Consider the following 12,330-nt stretch of genomic DNA (forward strand, 5'->3'; position numbering starts at 1 on the left):
TGCGTGGAATGGCTCAATAAAACATAAAATATTCATCTTTTATGTTAAATTGCCAAAATAAAACAACTTTTACTGGATATTCTAATTTTTCCGGTAGTACTGTATATGAGATTATTATGAGATTTGTAATTTAACTGTATGAGCAGGGAGTGGCAGTCTAAAGTAGAAAGTATAGAATGATCACTCAGCCTCAGTCGGTGCTTCTGAGGAGTCTTGAACAGGAAGCAGGAAACGGTGTCTCTCTCTCTCTCTCTCTCCCTCTCCCCATCTCTCTCTCTCTCTCTCTCTCCCTCTCTCTCTCTCACTCTCTCTCTCCCTCTCTCTCTCTCTCTTTCATTGTCCCTCAGCTGCATTGACTTCACAGCACGCCTGCTATTTCTTTTCGTCTGAGGCTTTCTTCCGATTTACATACCAGTGCCACCGCCGTCACGTGGTTCCCCTCCACACCCTGTTGCCACAGTATGGATCCGTTCTGTCACACAGCTGCCCACATGTGCTGCATGAACACGCTTGCTGATAGCAAATTCAAAACTTAAAAGTTGATTGATGTCAGTCTGACCTTCAGAACTCTTTGCTACAATTTGTTCCAGTCTCTCTAACAGCTGTGCATTTTGCCAACATGGTGTATTTATCATTACTGAATGTAACTGAAAGGAAGGACGTCGTCTCCTTCTTTCCCCTTTATCTTCAACTCTACAGCAGTCGCCTTCACCGAACTCTGTTTCAATTTGCTTTGCTCTCCTTCTGTCGCCACAGGTCTTTATAGGGCCGGTTTTGCCGGTTGAGCGGGATTTCAGCAGAACAGGAATATCAAGGGAGAACTTGCCCAGGCGTCTGTGTTTGTGTTCCTCAAGGGGACAACCGCTCCGACCGGTTTCCCGGGGAGGAGAGATATGCAAGGAGGAGGGCGTGGGGCGTTCCCCCCTCACCTGATTCTCTTTTCTTTGGCTTCATTATTGCACACTCTTCCCTTGTCCTGCGCGTCACCTGGTCCACCTGGTCCACCTGGAAAGGGGGTGAAACTGGCGACGGCGAGACCGGAAAGTGAGGCCAGCAGCTGCGTGTAGGGGAACTGTCAACTCCAAGAGGTGAGTGGCTTTTGAAAAGCTATTACATTGTGCCTGAGGGCCAGGATACATTAACTGGCAGGTGGGTGGTAGGTGCAGGTATGTGCTGCCTGAAGCCTTCATTCAGGTCAGCTACCACCGCACGTCATCTCAACATGTGTTGATGAATTTAAATACTTGCTGTGGTGGAGAAGCTACGATCATGCCAATGGCTCATCATTAGCATTTGAAGTGTTTGTGCGCCTGCGTGTGTGTGTGTGTGTGTGTGTGTGTGTGTGTGAAGGGGCCTGAGGACGGAGTGGGGGGGCATGTGTGAGACGAGAAGATGAGATGAGATAAGACTGAGCTTCATTCATCCTCCAAGGACTCCAGTTTGAACTGCAGCACTGCAGTCGTTCGCATTCACACCTCTCCGTGGTTCTGACACAGCTGACAGGTTAATGGGAACTAGTGTGTGTGTGTGTGTGTGTGTGTGTGTGTGTGTGTGTGTGTGTGTGTGTGTGTGTGTGTGTGTGGTGAGTGGGGGTGCTTTGTCTGATCTGAAAACATTGGAGTGGTGACAGCCACCGACAGGTTTTTTCTTGTTCATCTCGCTGATCTGAGCAGCGTTTCAACTTGACGGATCCCGACACGTCCAGGGAAGCCAACTTCCGCTGATTATTCCCAGAAATACTTTGTTTCTTTCTCACACATGATGGCCAATGATTATTTAGAACAAGTCTAAAGTAAAATATACACCCACAATTTTAGTTGTGCAGGACTGATGTGTAAAAAAACCCCCAAAAAAACCCATCAAAGTTTGATTTGATACCGTATTATATTGTGTATGTGACATTTGAATGTGAATATGAACTCAAATTAATACTCACAATGCATTTTGTTTGCACACATACGTTTCAAACAACAAAAATGTATTGTCTGAGAGAAATTGGCGAATGGCAGCGTGGTGCCAGGCCGGACCAGTCGGACCAGTTTTAATCTCACTTGATTTTACAACAGATTGTTTCTCACACATTTGCTGAATGGTCCTTCCAAACTTTCAAACTCAATCACGTTTGTCTTGAGCTGCGGATGCACCCTGGAGTCCTCAGCAGGACAGCCTTTCCTTCAGGAGTTTGTTTAGTTGCAGTATACAGTAAATACTAACGATGCTGGTTTTTCAGGAGCATAAAGTGCAAAAAGTGTTGGAATTGCAGTAGTTGGGCCTGATATCACTGCTGCTGATTTTGATGAAACACTCATACATGTACATACCTCTGTGTATTCTATCGTAAAGTGTTTAACGTTACTTCCATCCAAAAGGAAAAGGCAGATTTAAAACATTAAATTAAAATACATGAGCTAAAAATGCATTTTTCCATCTTTGCACTGCCTGCCTGCCTGCCTGCCTGCCTGCCTGCCTGACTGACTGACTGATAGAGCATCCAGTCAGCAAAGCAATGGAGTGCTTCAACACCCTTTTACTCAAACTGCGGGAGGTCCATGAACGAGAAGTGGAAGGTAAATGGAAATTTATCTCCAGTGTTTATCTCGGGGGAATGCGTCACAACTTCAACAGAAGCGTGAAATGTTTTATGGCATTTGGTGTGAACCACATCATGCTTTTACTTCCAGGTTGGCAATTGAAAATGCAGGAAATGTCCAATAAAAAGGGTTGGTGAGTGGAACTCCCATTCATGCAGTTCTGCCACTGCAGCAGGCGTTGGCAGCTCTGGTCAGACTAGCTGTGTTCTTATACCTCATTGACTTTTCTTGAGGCATTTTTATGAAAAATGAAACGGTGCGCTTGTGTTTGCAGTGATACAAAGCGAATGGAGGAACTATTCAGCAAAAACCAGCAGATGAAAGAGCAGCAGAGGATTCTCACCGACAACATCAAGACCTTGGAAAACAGGTGGGCATTCCCTCCACTGATCCATACTGCGCTGCTCTTACTGTCATATGATGACGAAGGCCAGGGTGGATCATTTATTAATCCGCTCAGGGCAAATAATACACAAGAATATATCGAGGCCTCGATACGAAAGTGCAGCTCAAACCATGTATTGCAGGTATGTCACTGCTTTGGAAAAGATGAGTCTGGGTGGATTAGACCAGTGAATGTATGTGTTAGTCATTCCAGGTGTTTCTGCAGGAGCTGCTTCTGACACAGTGTGTGTTTGTCCTGCTTGCAGGCTGAGAGCCGGGCTGTGTGACAGGTGCACGGTGACTCAGGAGGTTGCCAAGAGGAAACAGCACGAGTTTGAGGCCTCCCAGATGCAGAGTTTCCAGCACATCTCTCTTCTAGGTATTCCAAGTCACCACTGGAAGCCTCCACTGGAAGCCTCCACTGGAAGCCTCCACTGGAAGCCAAGCTCAAGTCATCACGTTGTCAAACCTGTCATTTCTGTACATTTGCAAGCACTCGTCCTGCCATATAACATTTGCTGCACAGATGTGAAGGTCAAATCAAGTTAAAATGTTTTTCTTCATAATCCCCCCCACCCCCCCTCCCCCGACAAAATGCAGAATATCATGTTTGCTCAATCTTCTGTTTGTGACTTGTGGTCTTTGTAGCGGGAGAGATAAACAACATGAAGAAGGAGAACAAGAGACTCAAGGATGAGATCAAAACTCTCCGAGCAGCACTTCAGTAAGCACACCATGTGGTTTGTTTAAACTTCAACCTGCTCACCACAGGGAGAAGAAAATATTTATACATTTATATTTAAATCCCCTTTAAAAAACAAACAAAAAAAGCCAGCTCTGCAACCTACTTTTGGGTCGTGACCCACCAGTTGAGAAGCACTGTCCTATAATGTATGTCAATACAAATGATTACATATGGCCAAGCTTGTGATCAGCACCATTGAAACCCTCCACCCTGTTGCAACAGTGGCCCCCCTACAGACCTGAAGCGGAACAGGTCTCCTGACCCCTCTGGAGCTGTGGCTCTGCTCACATCAGCTGCTAGCAAGGCCAGCGGTCAGCCAGCAGACGCTAATGTTGCCATGAAATCCGATGAAGAGCAAAGGACTGAAGGTCGGTGAGGTTTGAAAGAGAAGCAGGGACTTTGTGTTGTGGCGGCGTGATACCATTCAGAGTTGTCTTTGGGTGTTTTTTTTGTCTATTCATGGCTGAACAGACGGTGGGCAGAGTCAATGGAGAGGAGTGAGCAGAAAATACTTTGTAAGTTCTTAATATATATTTTATATTAGGTATTAATGTTTTCTCTTGTCTGTCCCTCAATGCATGGGACATTAAAATGCCACATGTCTAAATGCCTCTGTCATCAGGACACTGGGGTGAAACATATTGTATCTCTGGAAAGAGATGAAAATATTTTCATAGAAACGGAAATTGTCTCTGTCAGCTGTCAGTTCCTAAATTAAAGGTCCAGTGTGTAAAATTTGCCTTGATTTATCAATTCTATATTAGTAAACGCTTAACATGTATATACATATATATGTATATATATATATATATATGTATATATATATACACACACACACACATATATATATACATATATATATATATATATATATATATATATATATATATATGTATATTCCACATGGCTAGTTCGCTGGCAGCTTGGGAGAGGGAGGAATAGTAAAAGACGCTGCAATCTAAAATGTAACCACTTGATGTTGCTGTTTCATCTTCAAAATCTCTAAATTTTACACTCTGGCCCTTTGGAGTGACTGACGGCTGGCGGGACTGTGGCCAGCAGTTGCTGACAAAAGTCAACCTGTCGTCTGCGTAAACAAAAATGTTCTAATATCCGGCACAGGCAAAGGACTCGTACAAGCCGTTTCTGGCAACTTCAGCCTGGAAGGCGGAGCCTAGTGGCATGTACAACGGCGAGAGGAGGTGAGTGAATAGGAAGTGGACCAGTTGTCACGAGGCAGCCAAATAGGTCAATGCTGAAACTGAAACTCGTTCGCTCACTGCTTCGACCCCTAAAGAGGTCGCCGTGCTGTTTTGATTGGGTCGCGTCTTCATGAGCAGAGAGAAAATGTTGGGCTTGTATTTTGCAGGACACACAATTTAATACAAGAATTTCAAGAATTTATTTACAAGACTGCTGGGGATTAATTTTGGGTTGCGACTTGATGATCAGGAAAGAAATGTGGGTCCTGAGGGTCCAGGAGTGAGAGCCACTGTTTAAGCAAGTGTGTCCGACATGGGCATGCAATAAAAAGCTGGTGATGGAAACAGCTCAACTTGGAAAAACCTCTCAAATATGGCTGAAAGGTTTTGATGCTCTCATGAGGTGAATTTTTTTTTTTTACAAGTAATCAAAGAGAAAAATGTAACAACCATTCTTGACAAGAAACAAAAGCAAATGTAATTCTGAATTACGGCTAATGTGCTTCACTCCATTCAATGGAAACACCTGCAAATCACAATCGTGCGTACCACGGGCTCAAGCAGCTTTGATGACTAGTGACAGGTCATGGTGACAACTAGCATGGTACCTGACTGTTGACCCTTGCTTACTGAGTGATGTCTTCATGTTTAGGGTTCAGATTGTGGACGGCCTGGAGCAACAATCCTGTCCGGTCTCACCTCACACCATCCTCAAGAACCCGTTGTCATCCAGTGAGGTCAACCACAGCAGACACCTGCTCCACGCTCCCGTCCCCTGCCGCCCTCAGCCAATCAAAAGCAACCCCGTTGTCCTCCAGTGGGCGTCTCCTCCGCCGACCAACCAGCTGTTGAAACCGTCTTCTAAATCGCACCTGCTGCACTTTTCCAACGTGACGGCCAGTGGCCAGCACGACAACCCCAAGAGGCCGGGCTTTGGACACTCCTGGCACAAGCAAAGCGTCCCAAAATCCACGGAGCCGACCGTGCTGTTCCGGCTGAAGAGTCTGTCAGAGCACGTTGGCGGTCAAAGTAAGCACCATGCAAAAAAGGAGAGCTCGCCAGTTCTGCTTGAGAAGGTCTGTGAAGATGCAGCCAGAGAGATGCTGGATGGACCTCTGGATCTCTCTGACAGAGGGAAATCCAAATCCAGTCAGTCGCCTACACAATTATTCTTACCAACAAGTTCAGAGACAGAGCAAAACAGCCCAGACAAGGACGTGAAGGCAAATCCATTCACATACGGCTCATCGTCGCCCCACAGTGGCGTTTCTCCCTCATCCTCCCCAAGACCGACTGCCAAGCAGTACGAAGGGGAGCCTGAGGGTGAAAACAAGACCAAGGTAATTTACATATGCTTCCATGTATCCTCTGTGTGTGTGTGTGTGTGTGTGTGTGTGTGTGTGTGTGTGTGTTTTCAATTGATTTGTGGTCTCCATACACTAGATGGTCAAAGAGCACAACCAGACTGAGGAAGTCAATGGAAAGACTGAGAGAAGCGGTGAGGAGAATGCGTCTGTACTCACTTTATCTTTACACCCAGGTGAGTTAATTTTTTTTTTTTGTGTGTGTGTTTTTATGAAACAACTAAATGTTAAATCTGTATCTTACCATCGTCTTCTTGCCAGCAGTTGTAGTGCTGGAGTCATTAAACTCTGCCTTGCAGAAGCAGGAGTCCCTGGTGGCAAATTACAAGGTATTGTGAAGCTTCTTCCAGCTCATTGCTTCTCAAAGTCAAAGGACTTTTTTTTTTTCTCCATTTGACTTCTGGGGATTCCTCTGTTTTGTCAGTCACCTCTGCCAACAACAGAGACTGAAAGCAGCACAGATGAGCAGGAGCACATGCAGCATTCACCAGCAGAGGAGAGTCAGCAGAGCTCCAAGAGGAAAAGGACACCTGTGGACATTGGAAGTGAAGAAGACCTGGACATTGACGGTATCCATCCATCACTTCACATTTATGCACCTCGTGTTGTTCACATTGAACAATCCCAATGTCAAGAAAGGTTTAATCCTTCTCTTTTATTTAAATATATAGCCTTGAAATGTTTCTTCTTCCCTCGTCCATCAGAATTCATTTCATTCTAGAGCCCTGTCTGACACTCATCTAAAACTATTCTTCTTTACCTCCAATAGGCATCCAGCAGGAGAACAAGATCAAGATCCCAGTGAGAGCTGAGGACAAGAGCAGCAACTCAATCTGACCTGATGTGAATTTGGTTTGATTTCTGTTTTTGCCACTTGGGAGCGGCGTAGCAATAAAAATAAGACAGATGTGGCAGGGACATAGATATGTAGATCATGTATGTCATGTAGATCATGTATGTCAAGGCATCCTTGTATTTGGCTCATAGTTGCAGTTGTAGGCCACATCTCTCATGTCTCATACGTATTAGACAACTATGTTTTTCCTTCTGTTGTTTTGTTTCCCCACTGGTGGATGAGTTGCTTTCCATCCTCCAGTTGACTTGATGAATGTACAGTTTGGTGAGCCATATGTCTGAATCGTTTCCTGCTCGTATGTGCTTCCACTGCCTGGACCCCCATTCTGTGTAATCCTGCGTGACAGGCGCAGCAGTGTGACAGTGACTGGTTTGACTGTGCACTTGCAAAACGCGGTGTGAACAGATTGGATTCCACATCCATATGCAAATCAACACATTTACAAAGTGAATTATGTGTGTAAGTTTGAGTAGAATGTGTGCAGACATGGTTGGATTGTGACTGTTGCAGGAAATTGTGAGAATGTGAAACAGTAGAGAACTCATTCAAATGAGGGCAGAAGACACGTTGGCAGTAAAGGCTTCATAAACCGTCGTTGCACGCGTTTCCAAAAACAAGAAGATGCTAAATTCAGCTCAGTGAAACTCGTTCTTTTTGCTTATTGGCATTATCGTGGCATTGCTGTCGCAGCTATTATTAAAGCCAGACTTTAGCAGCCAGCGAATGAAGAACAGTTCCTCTTCCTTCTTTCATTTTCACAAAGCCTTATGCAACTGTTAACTTTCCACTCACAGCTGTGAGAACGTGGAGCCTGCGGCCGAGCCAGAGGTGAGAAAGACGCGGCCACGAAGTCCAGCGTGTTGCGACAGCGTTCAGTGAAGCCAACAACTGAATAGTTTCTTTTGAACTTCTTCCACTTTTCATCTTTCTCTCAAACGGTGTTGCTTTGCACACCACATGTGCAAAATCACAAATTGATGCTTATATTGCTGATTGGTCTTTCCTCCCTCCACCCTTCTCAATAAAACCAGGTAGCAGGCAGCCTGCAACCATTTGTTCTTCTGATTGATTCAATACTTTTTATGCTGAGACACCGAAATTAAAATAATGTGGTTCTAAAAAAAGATTCTAAAAAAAAAAGAAAAAAAGTTAAGGTTGCAACTCAGCCTTGCAGTTACAGCGTGATATCTGAAACCAGCCCATTGAGGAAGCGCCACTATAACCGGGTAACGAGACCATTATCATTGAAATACATAGATACAATTCCAGCATAGAGGCTAATAGCTCGGGTGGAGTTTCTAGCGAGAGAGAAGCTTCTCCCCAACAGAGCAGAGATCCGTTTGGAAAGTCGAGCTTCCCCAATCTCCTTCTCAAGAATGTTCAGTTCAGAAGGAAACTCTGAGAACACAGAGAACCAGTGAACCTTGACGTTCTTCCGGTTCTAGTGTTTGCAGAAGTAGCTGGAGCCAGTACGAGTGCAGTCACTTAGGTCACACTTTGAGACGCAGGGCCAGTGGGCTGCTTAGGTTCGTAGTTGTCAGGGTGGAATCAACACTATTTATATTCAGAGTTGTGAGAGATTCCGTTTTTTTTTTTTCTCAACACACTAACGCCAAAGCTGTCCAGCAGCTCAGTGGAGGCTGAGGATGGTTCATGATCTTTTCTGATCATTAAGCTTTCCCGTCAGTGATCATGGTACATGGTGTGAACCTGCACCACTGACAGAAACTCTGCTTGGTGGTGTGGGATGCCAGTGAAGGCGGGAAAAACATCCTTAGGGTAAGACTGAAAACATTCTTCTGCATGCGTCTCTGTATGGGGCAAATATAGAGAAGATTAGCTCAACCACCGCTGCTCCACATGTGGCATCAGAAGATCCGGGCCAGGTGATGGGGCTGCGAGTGGCAGGCCATCACATGTACAGCCAGACCTGTTGCACCTGGCCCAGACCTCTCTGCTATCTGGGCCAGTGTGACACAAAATGGCCAAACTATCGACAATATTTTTTACTTCCTGGACTGGACCCATGTTCCTGTCTCGGTTTTCAGGCTAAAGTACCAAAGTTGACAAAAGAAAAACACCTCCTGTCTCCACAGAGACACGCAGACACAGAAGTAAGAAGTGGCGGACACTGCGATGAGGTGCAGGTAGCACCCTGGCCGCACCGGACTCACTGCAATACAAGATCAGCTGCAACTGGAACTGTCAAATACATAACATGGTACATAAGACCAAGGGTCACCAACATGGTGCCTGCATTTAGGCCCCAAAGACCACATGAGTCGCCCCCCGCAGGCCAACTCGGTGAGCTGCATCTGCAAGTCAGTTCCATGCAACCTTGTTGAGTCTTTGCTGATGATCAGTGTGAGAACTCGCTGACGTGATCCGTGTCTTCACATAGACCAGTGTCACTGATAATCACATGTAACTACAGGCTACATGTGTTATTTCAGAAGAGTGCAGCAACCTTGTTGCCCTTCCTGTGACTCAGTACCCATGAAGTAGCTCCCAGGGTCAGAAAGGTCGGTGACTCCTGCCTCCCTTTTTAAAATCAAAGAAAGTGAAATTATTTGAAGGTTCAGGTTGCTGCGGTCTCTCCGCCACACGACCAATCACGTGCATCCATATCCAGCCATCTCAGTCACAAACTGCAGCCAGGTTCCCAGCCAGATGGCACTTTGCGCCTCTCACTGCTCAGGTGCCAAATTCCTGGGTGGGGCTTCAAAGACACTGACTTTGTTGTAACTTTGCTTTTCTTCATTTTCCATTGATATTACAGCAAGGTGTTTTTTTTTTTTTACATATCCCATGATATATTTTTCCTCCTGTGAGGTGGCTCACCAAAACCCTCCATCCACCTGCTGCTGCTCTGGCCCCTCTGTCAAATTTGAGAACCCACTGTGGTCCCACCAGTCCAGCAGCTGGCCCAGCCCTGGTCCAGCTGCTCTGGCAGTTCTAAAGCCTTGGCTTTGCTTGCTGCTGCTCCAAAGATTGAGAGTGCCATCCAACGCTAACACTGCCCCACATGATTTTACCAGCAGTCCGTGTTTCACAACATGAAGAATATTCTGAGTAAAGCTCAGTGGTTTGGTGAAATCATCGAGTCGCGCTGATGTCAACGCAGTAGAAACCCTTTTAGGTGGACCTGGGGGACTTGCAGGAGAATTTCTCGCAGCCGCACGACTCTTTTTAACGTAGCGCAACTTGTTTTCTTGTCAACATCAAACTGACGAGGCAGCTGCAAAGCAAAATGGCAGAGCGACAGGTTATTTTTTGCACCGGCAAGCCCATCTGTGACGGCTGGTTCCTCTTTTCACGAGGTCTGTGATGCGCACAGCACAGCCCCCAGCTCGTTGCTCAACTCCACTGTCCTGCGAGCCGCTGCCGCGTCAACATCTTCACCTCAAACCGCCGGCAGAAGAGAGTCTGAGCAGAAATGGAACCGACAAAGAGCCACAAATAAGGAATATTACTCCCATCGCGTTCAAAGGTCCCAGAGGCAGAAGCCATAAAGAAGAGATCAGCTGTCAGAGCGCCCGCCGGTGAGTGTAAGTCAATTCATTTTTAAATATGCGCGACTTGAATGAAGATGTGGAAACTTCACTGGAGACTTGAAAGCTGAGAGAAGCCTCCCTCACTCTGCTCACACGGTGTTAAGGGTTCAGAACAACGCTCCTTGGTTCTGTCCACAGCACAGTGTGGACCGTGAACACGGACGTGGTTGCAGGAATCACGATGGATCGGGTTGTGAAGTTGGGCGGCTGGGCTCGCAGGCGCCGCACACACACGAATGTCGGCAAGTCCCAAAGGTTATTTTTAGACTTTCCATCAAGAATGAACCACACGCATAGAGAACTGCACAGTTTCACTTGTCTCTGTCCGTCAGCAATTCTCTGACTTTATATAAGAACCCAGTACTCGCGGAGACCACGGTGGCTTCATGGCCAAGACACTCGTCAAGAATTTCAGTTACTTGTTGAATCATTAGTCGGACCTCTCATGCCACAGTGTTTGTTCTTCTCCAGCATTGTGTTCATGTGTAGTATCCTTGTGTGTTCTCACTGTTCTCTTGCTGCCCGGCATCATTGCAATGCATTGAATGTGTTGGGGCTGTAGCTGGTTTGTGGTTGAGGGTGCAGGGGGGGGTTGGGGGTTGGGGGTTTCCAGGAAGTCAAATTCAGCTTCGGCCAAGTTTGGCAGACGACTGCTTGCTGTTGTGCTTGTTGTGTAGCTGCACTACACAACAAACTGGGAGGCTTTAGGGCACTTTGGTTTTCTCTTTAATTGTGCCAAGTGCTTTGGCTTATTGTTTATGATTGATTGGTTGGTTGGTTGGTTAGTTGATTGAAGAGATTATATTAATAGGAAGTAAGTCATAAAATAGCTGAATTTCCTCCATGTTTCCACTGTTTCCAGAGTCTTGTCAATAAAGAGCTAAACACCGTGGGGGCTTCACAGACACTGATTTTTTTTCTGTAACTTTGCTTTGGTTCATTTTCAATTGACATTAAAGCAACATGCTTTTTTATGTCCAATATGTAAATTGGACAAGGCTTCGTAACTGCTGCTAACAAATCCTTCAAAATAAAATAACATTGAAAGAAAATTTAAGGAAGCAAAACCAATAAAACACACTTATCCCATAATATATTATTCTCCTGTGAGGTGGGTAACCAAAGCACTCCTGCACCCCCCCCAACGTAAACCTCAGTCTTTCATCACAAGGTCACACGGGTGGTGCTGTACGAAGGCAGCAGCTTAAATATGGAGTGTGTCTGTTATAGAAGACAAATACTAACAATTGAATGAACTGAATGAAGACTCGATGAATCCCACTCAGGTGTGGATGAGCTTGGGTGTCTCAGCGTCTTGTTCTGGAGCGTAGGATGGAGTTGTGCCGCAGTTCTGGCAACCCTCCGGCTGTAGGCTTACTGTATATCCAGCGTCATTTAAGCTAACGCTAGCACGCCCGCTCGCTAGCTCATTCAGTCGACACTCGCCCGCTGACAATCTGTGAAGGTTCTCCGTCGTCCAGGTCGTCTCAGTGAAGATGCTTATGGCACTGTGTGTTGTACTGAACACTCAACATTTTACACAGGAGTGAAATGTCGAGTGATCCATGTACAGGAGTGAAATCCCAAAGCCTTTTTGTCTTGGTTCAAATGCTGCACTCTCAAGCGAGGAAAAT

General features: G+C 45.8%; 1 protein-coding gene across 3 annotated transcripts; it reads left to right on the forward strand.

The window, feature by feature from the left end:
- The first annotated feature begins 780 nt into the window (after positions 1-780).
- rbbp8l (retinoblastoma binding protein 8-like) lies at positions 781-8,183 on the forward strand. Of its 3 annotated transcripts, XM_076045923.1 has the most exons (14): positions 781-1,088; positions 2,487-2,567; positions 2,682-2,724; positions 2,866-2,961; positions 3,242-3,354; positions 3,624-3,699; positions 3,943-4,088; positions 4,192-4,235; positions 4,843-4,922; positions 5,575-6,262; positions 6,366-6,462; positions 6,548-6,615; positions 6,711-6,855; positions 7,056-8,183. In XM_076045923.1, the coding sequence occupies exons 2-14, from the start codon at positions 2,507-2,509 to the stop codon at positions 7,121-7,123; spliced, it is 1,725 nt and encodes a 574-aa protein (XP_075902038.1). In that variant the 5' UTR covers positions 781-1,088; positions 2,487-2,506; the 3' UTR covers positions 7,124-8,183. The 3 variants fall into 3 exon arrangements, with proteins under 3 accessions (XP_075902038.1, XP_075902039.1, XP_075902037.1); XM_076045924.1 differs by lacking the exon at positions 781-1,088 and having other exon boundaries at positions 2,227-2,567; positions 6,551-6,615; XM_076045922.1 differs by lacking the exon at positions 781-1,088 and having other exon boundaries at positions 2,228-2,567.
- The last annotated feature ends 4,147 nt before the right edge of the window (positions 8,184-12,330 follow it).

Source organism: Nelusetta ayraudi, unplaced genomic scaffold (genome assembly GCF_046127955.1).
Source record: "Nelusetta ayraudi isolate G7.1 ecotype Tasmania unplaced genomic scaffold, CSIRO-AGI_Nayr_v1 ptg000088l, whole genome shotgun sequence".
Taxonomy (NCBI): Eukaryota; Metazoa; Chordata; class Actinopteri; order Tetraodontiformes; family Monacanthidae; genus Nelusetta; species Nelusetta ayraudi.

Coding starts and splice junctions, on each gene's coding strand:
- rbbp8l (XM_076045923.1), top strand. CDS start 2,507: ATGGAGTGCTTCAACACCCTTTTACTCAAACTGCGGGAGGTCCATGAA. Junction 2,962..3,241: donor ATCAAGACCTTGGAAAACAG/GTGGGCATTCCC, acceptor TCCTGCTTGCAG/GCTGAGAGCCGGGCTGTGTG. Junction 6,616..6,710: donor CCCTGGTGGCAAATTACAAG/GTATTGTGAAGC, acceptor CTGTTTTGTCAG/TCACCTCTGCCAACAACAGA.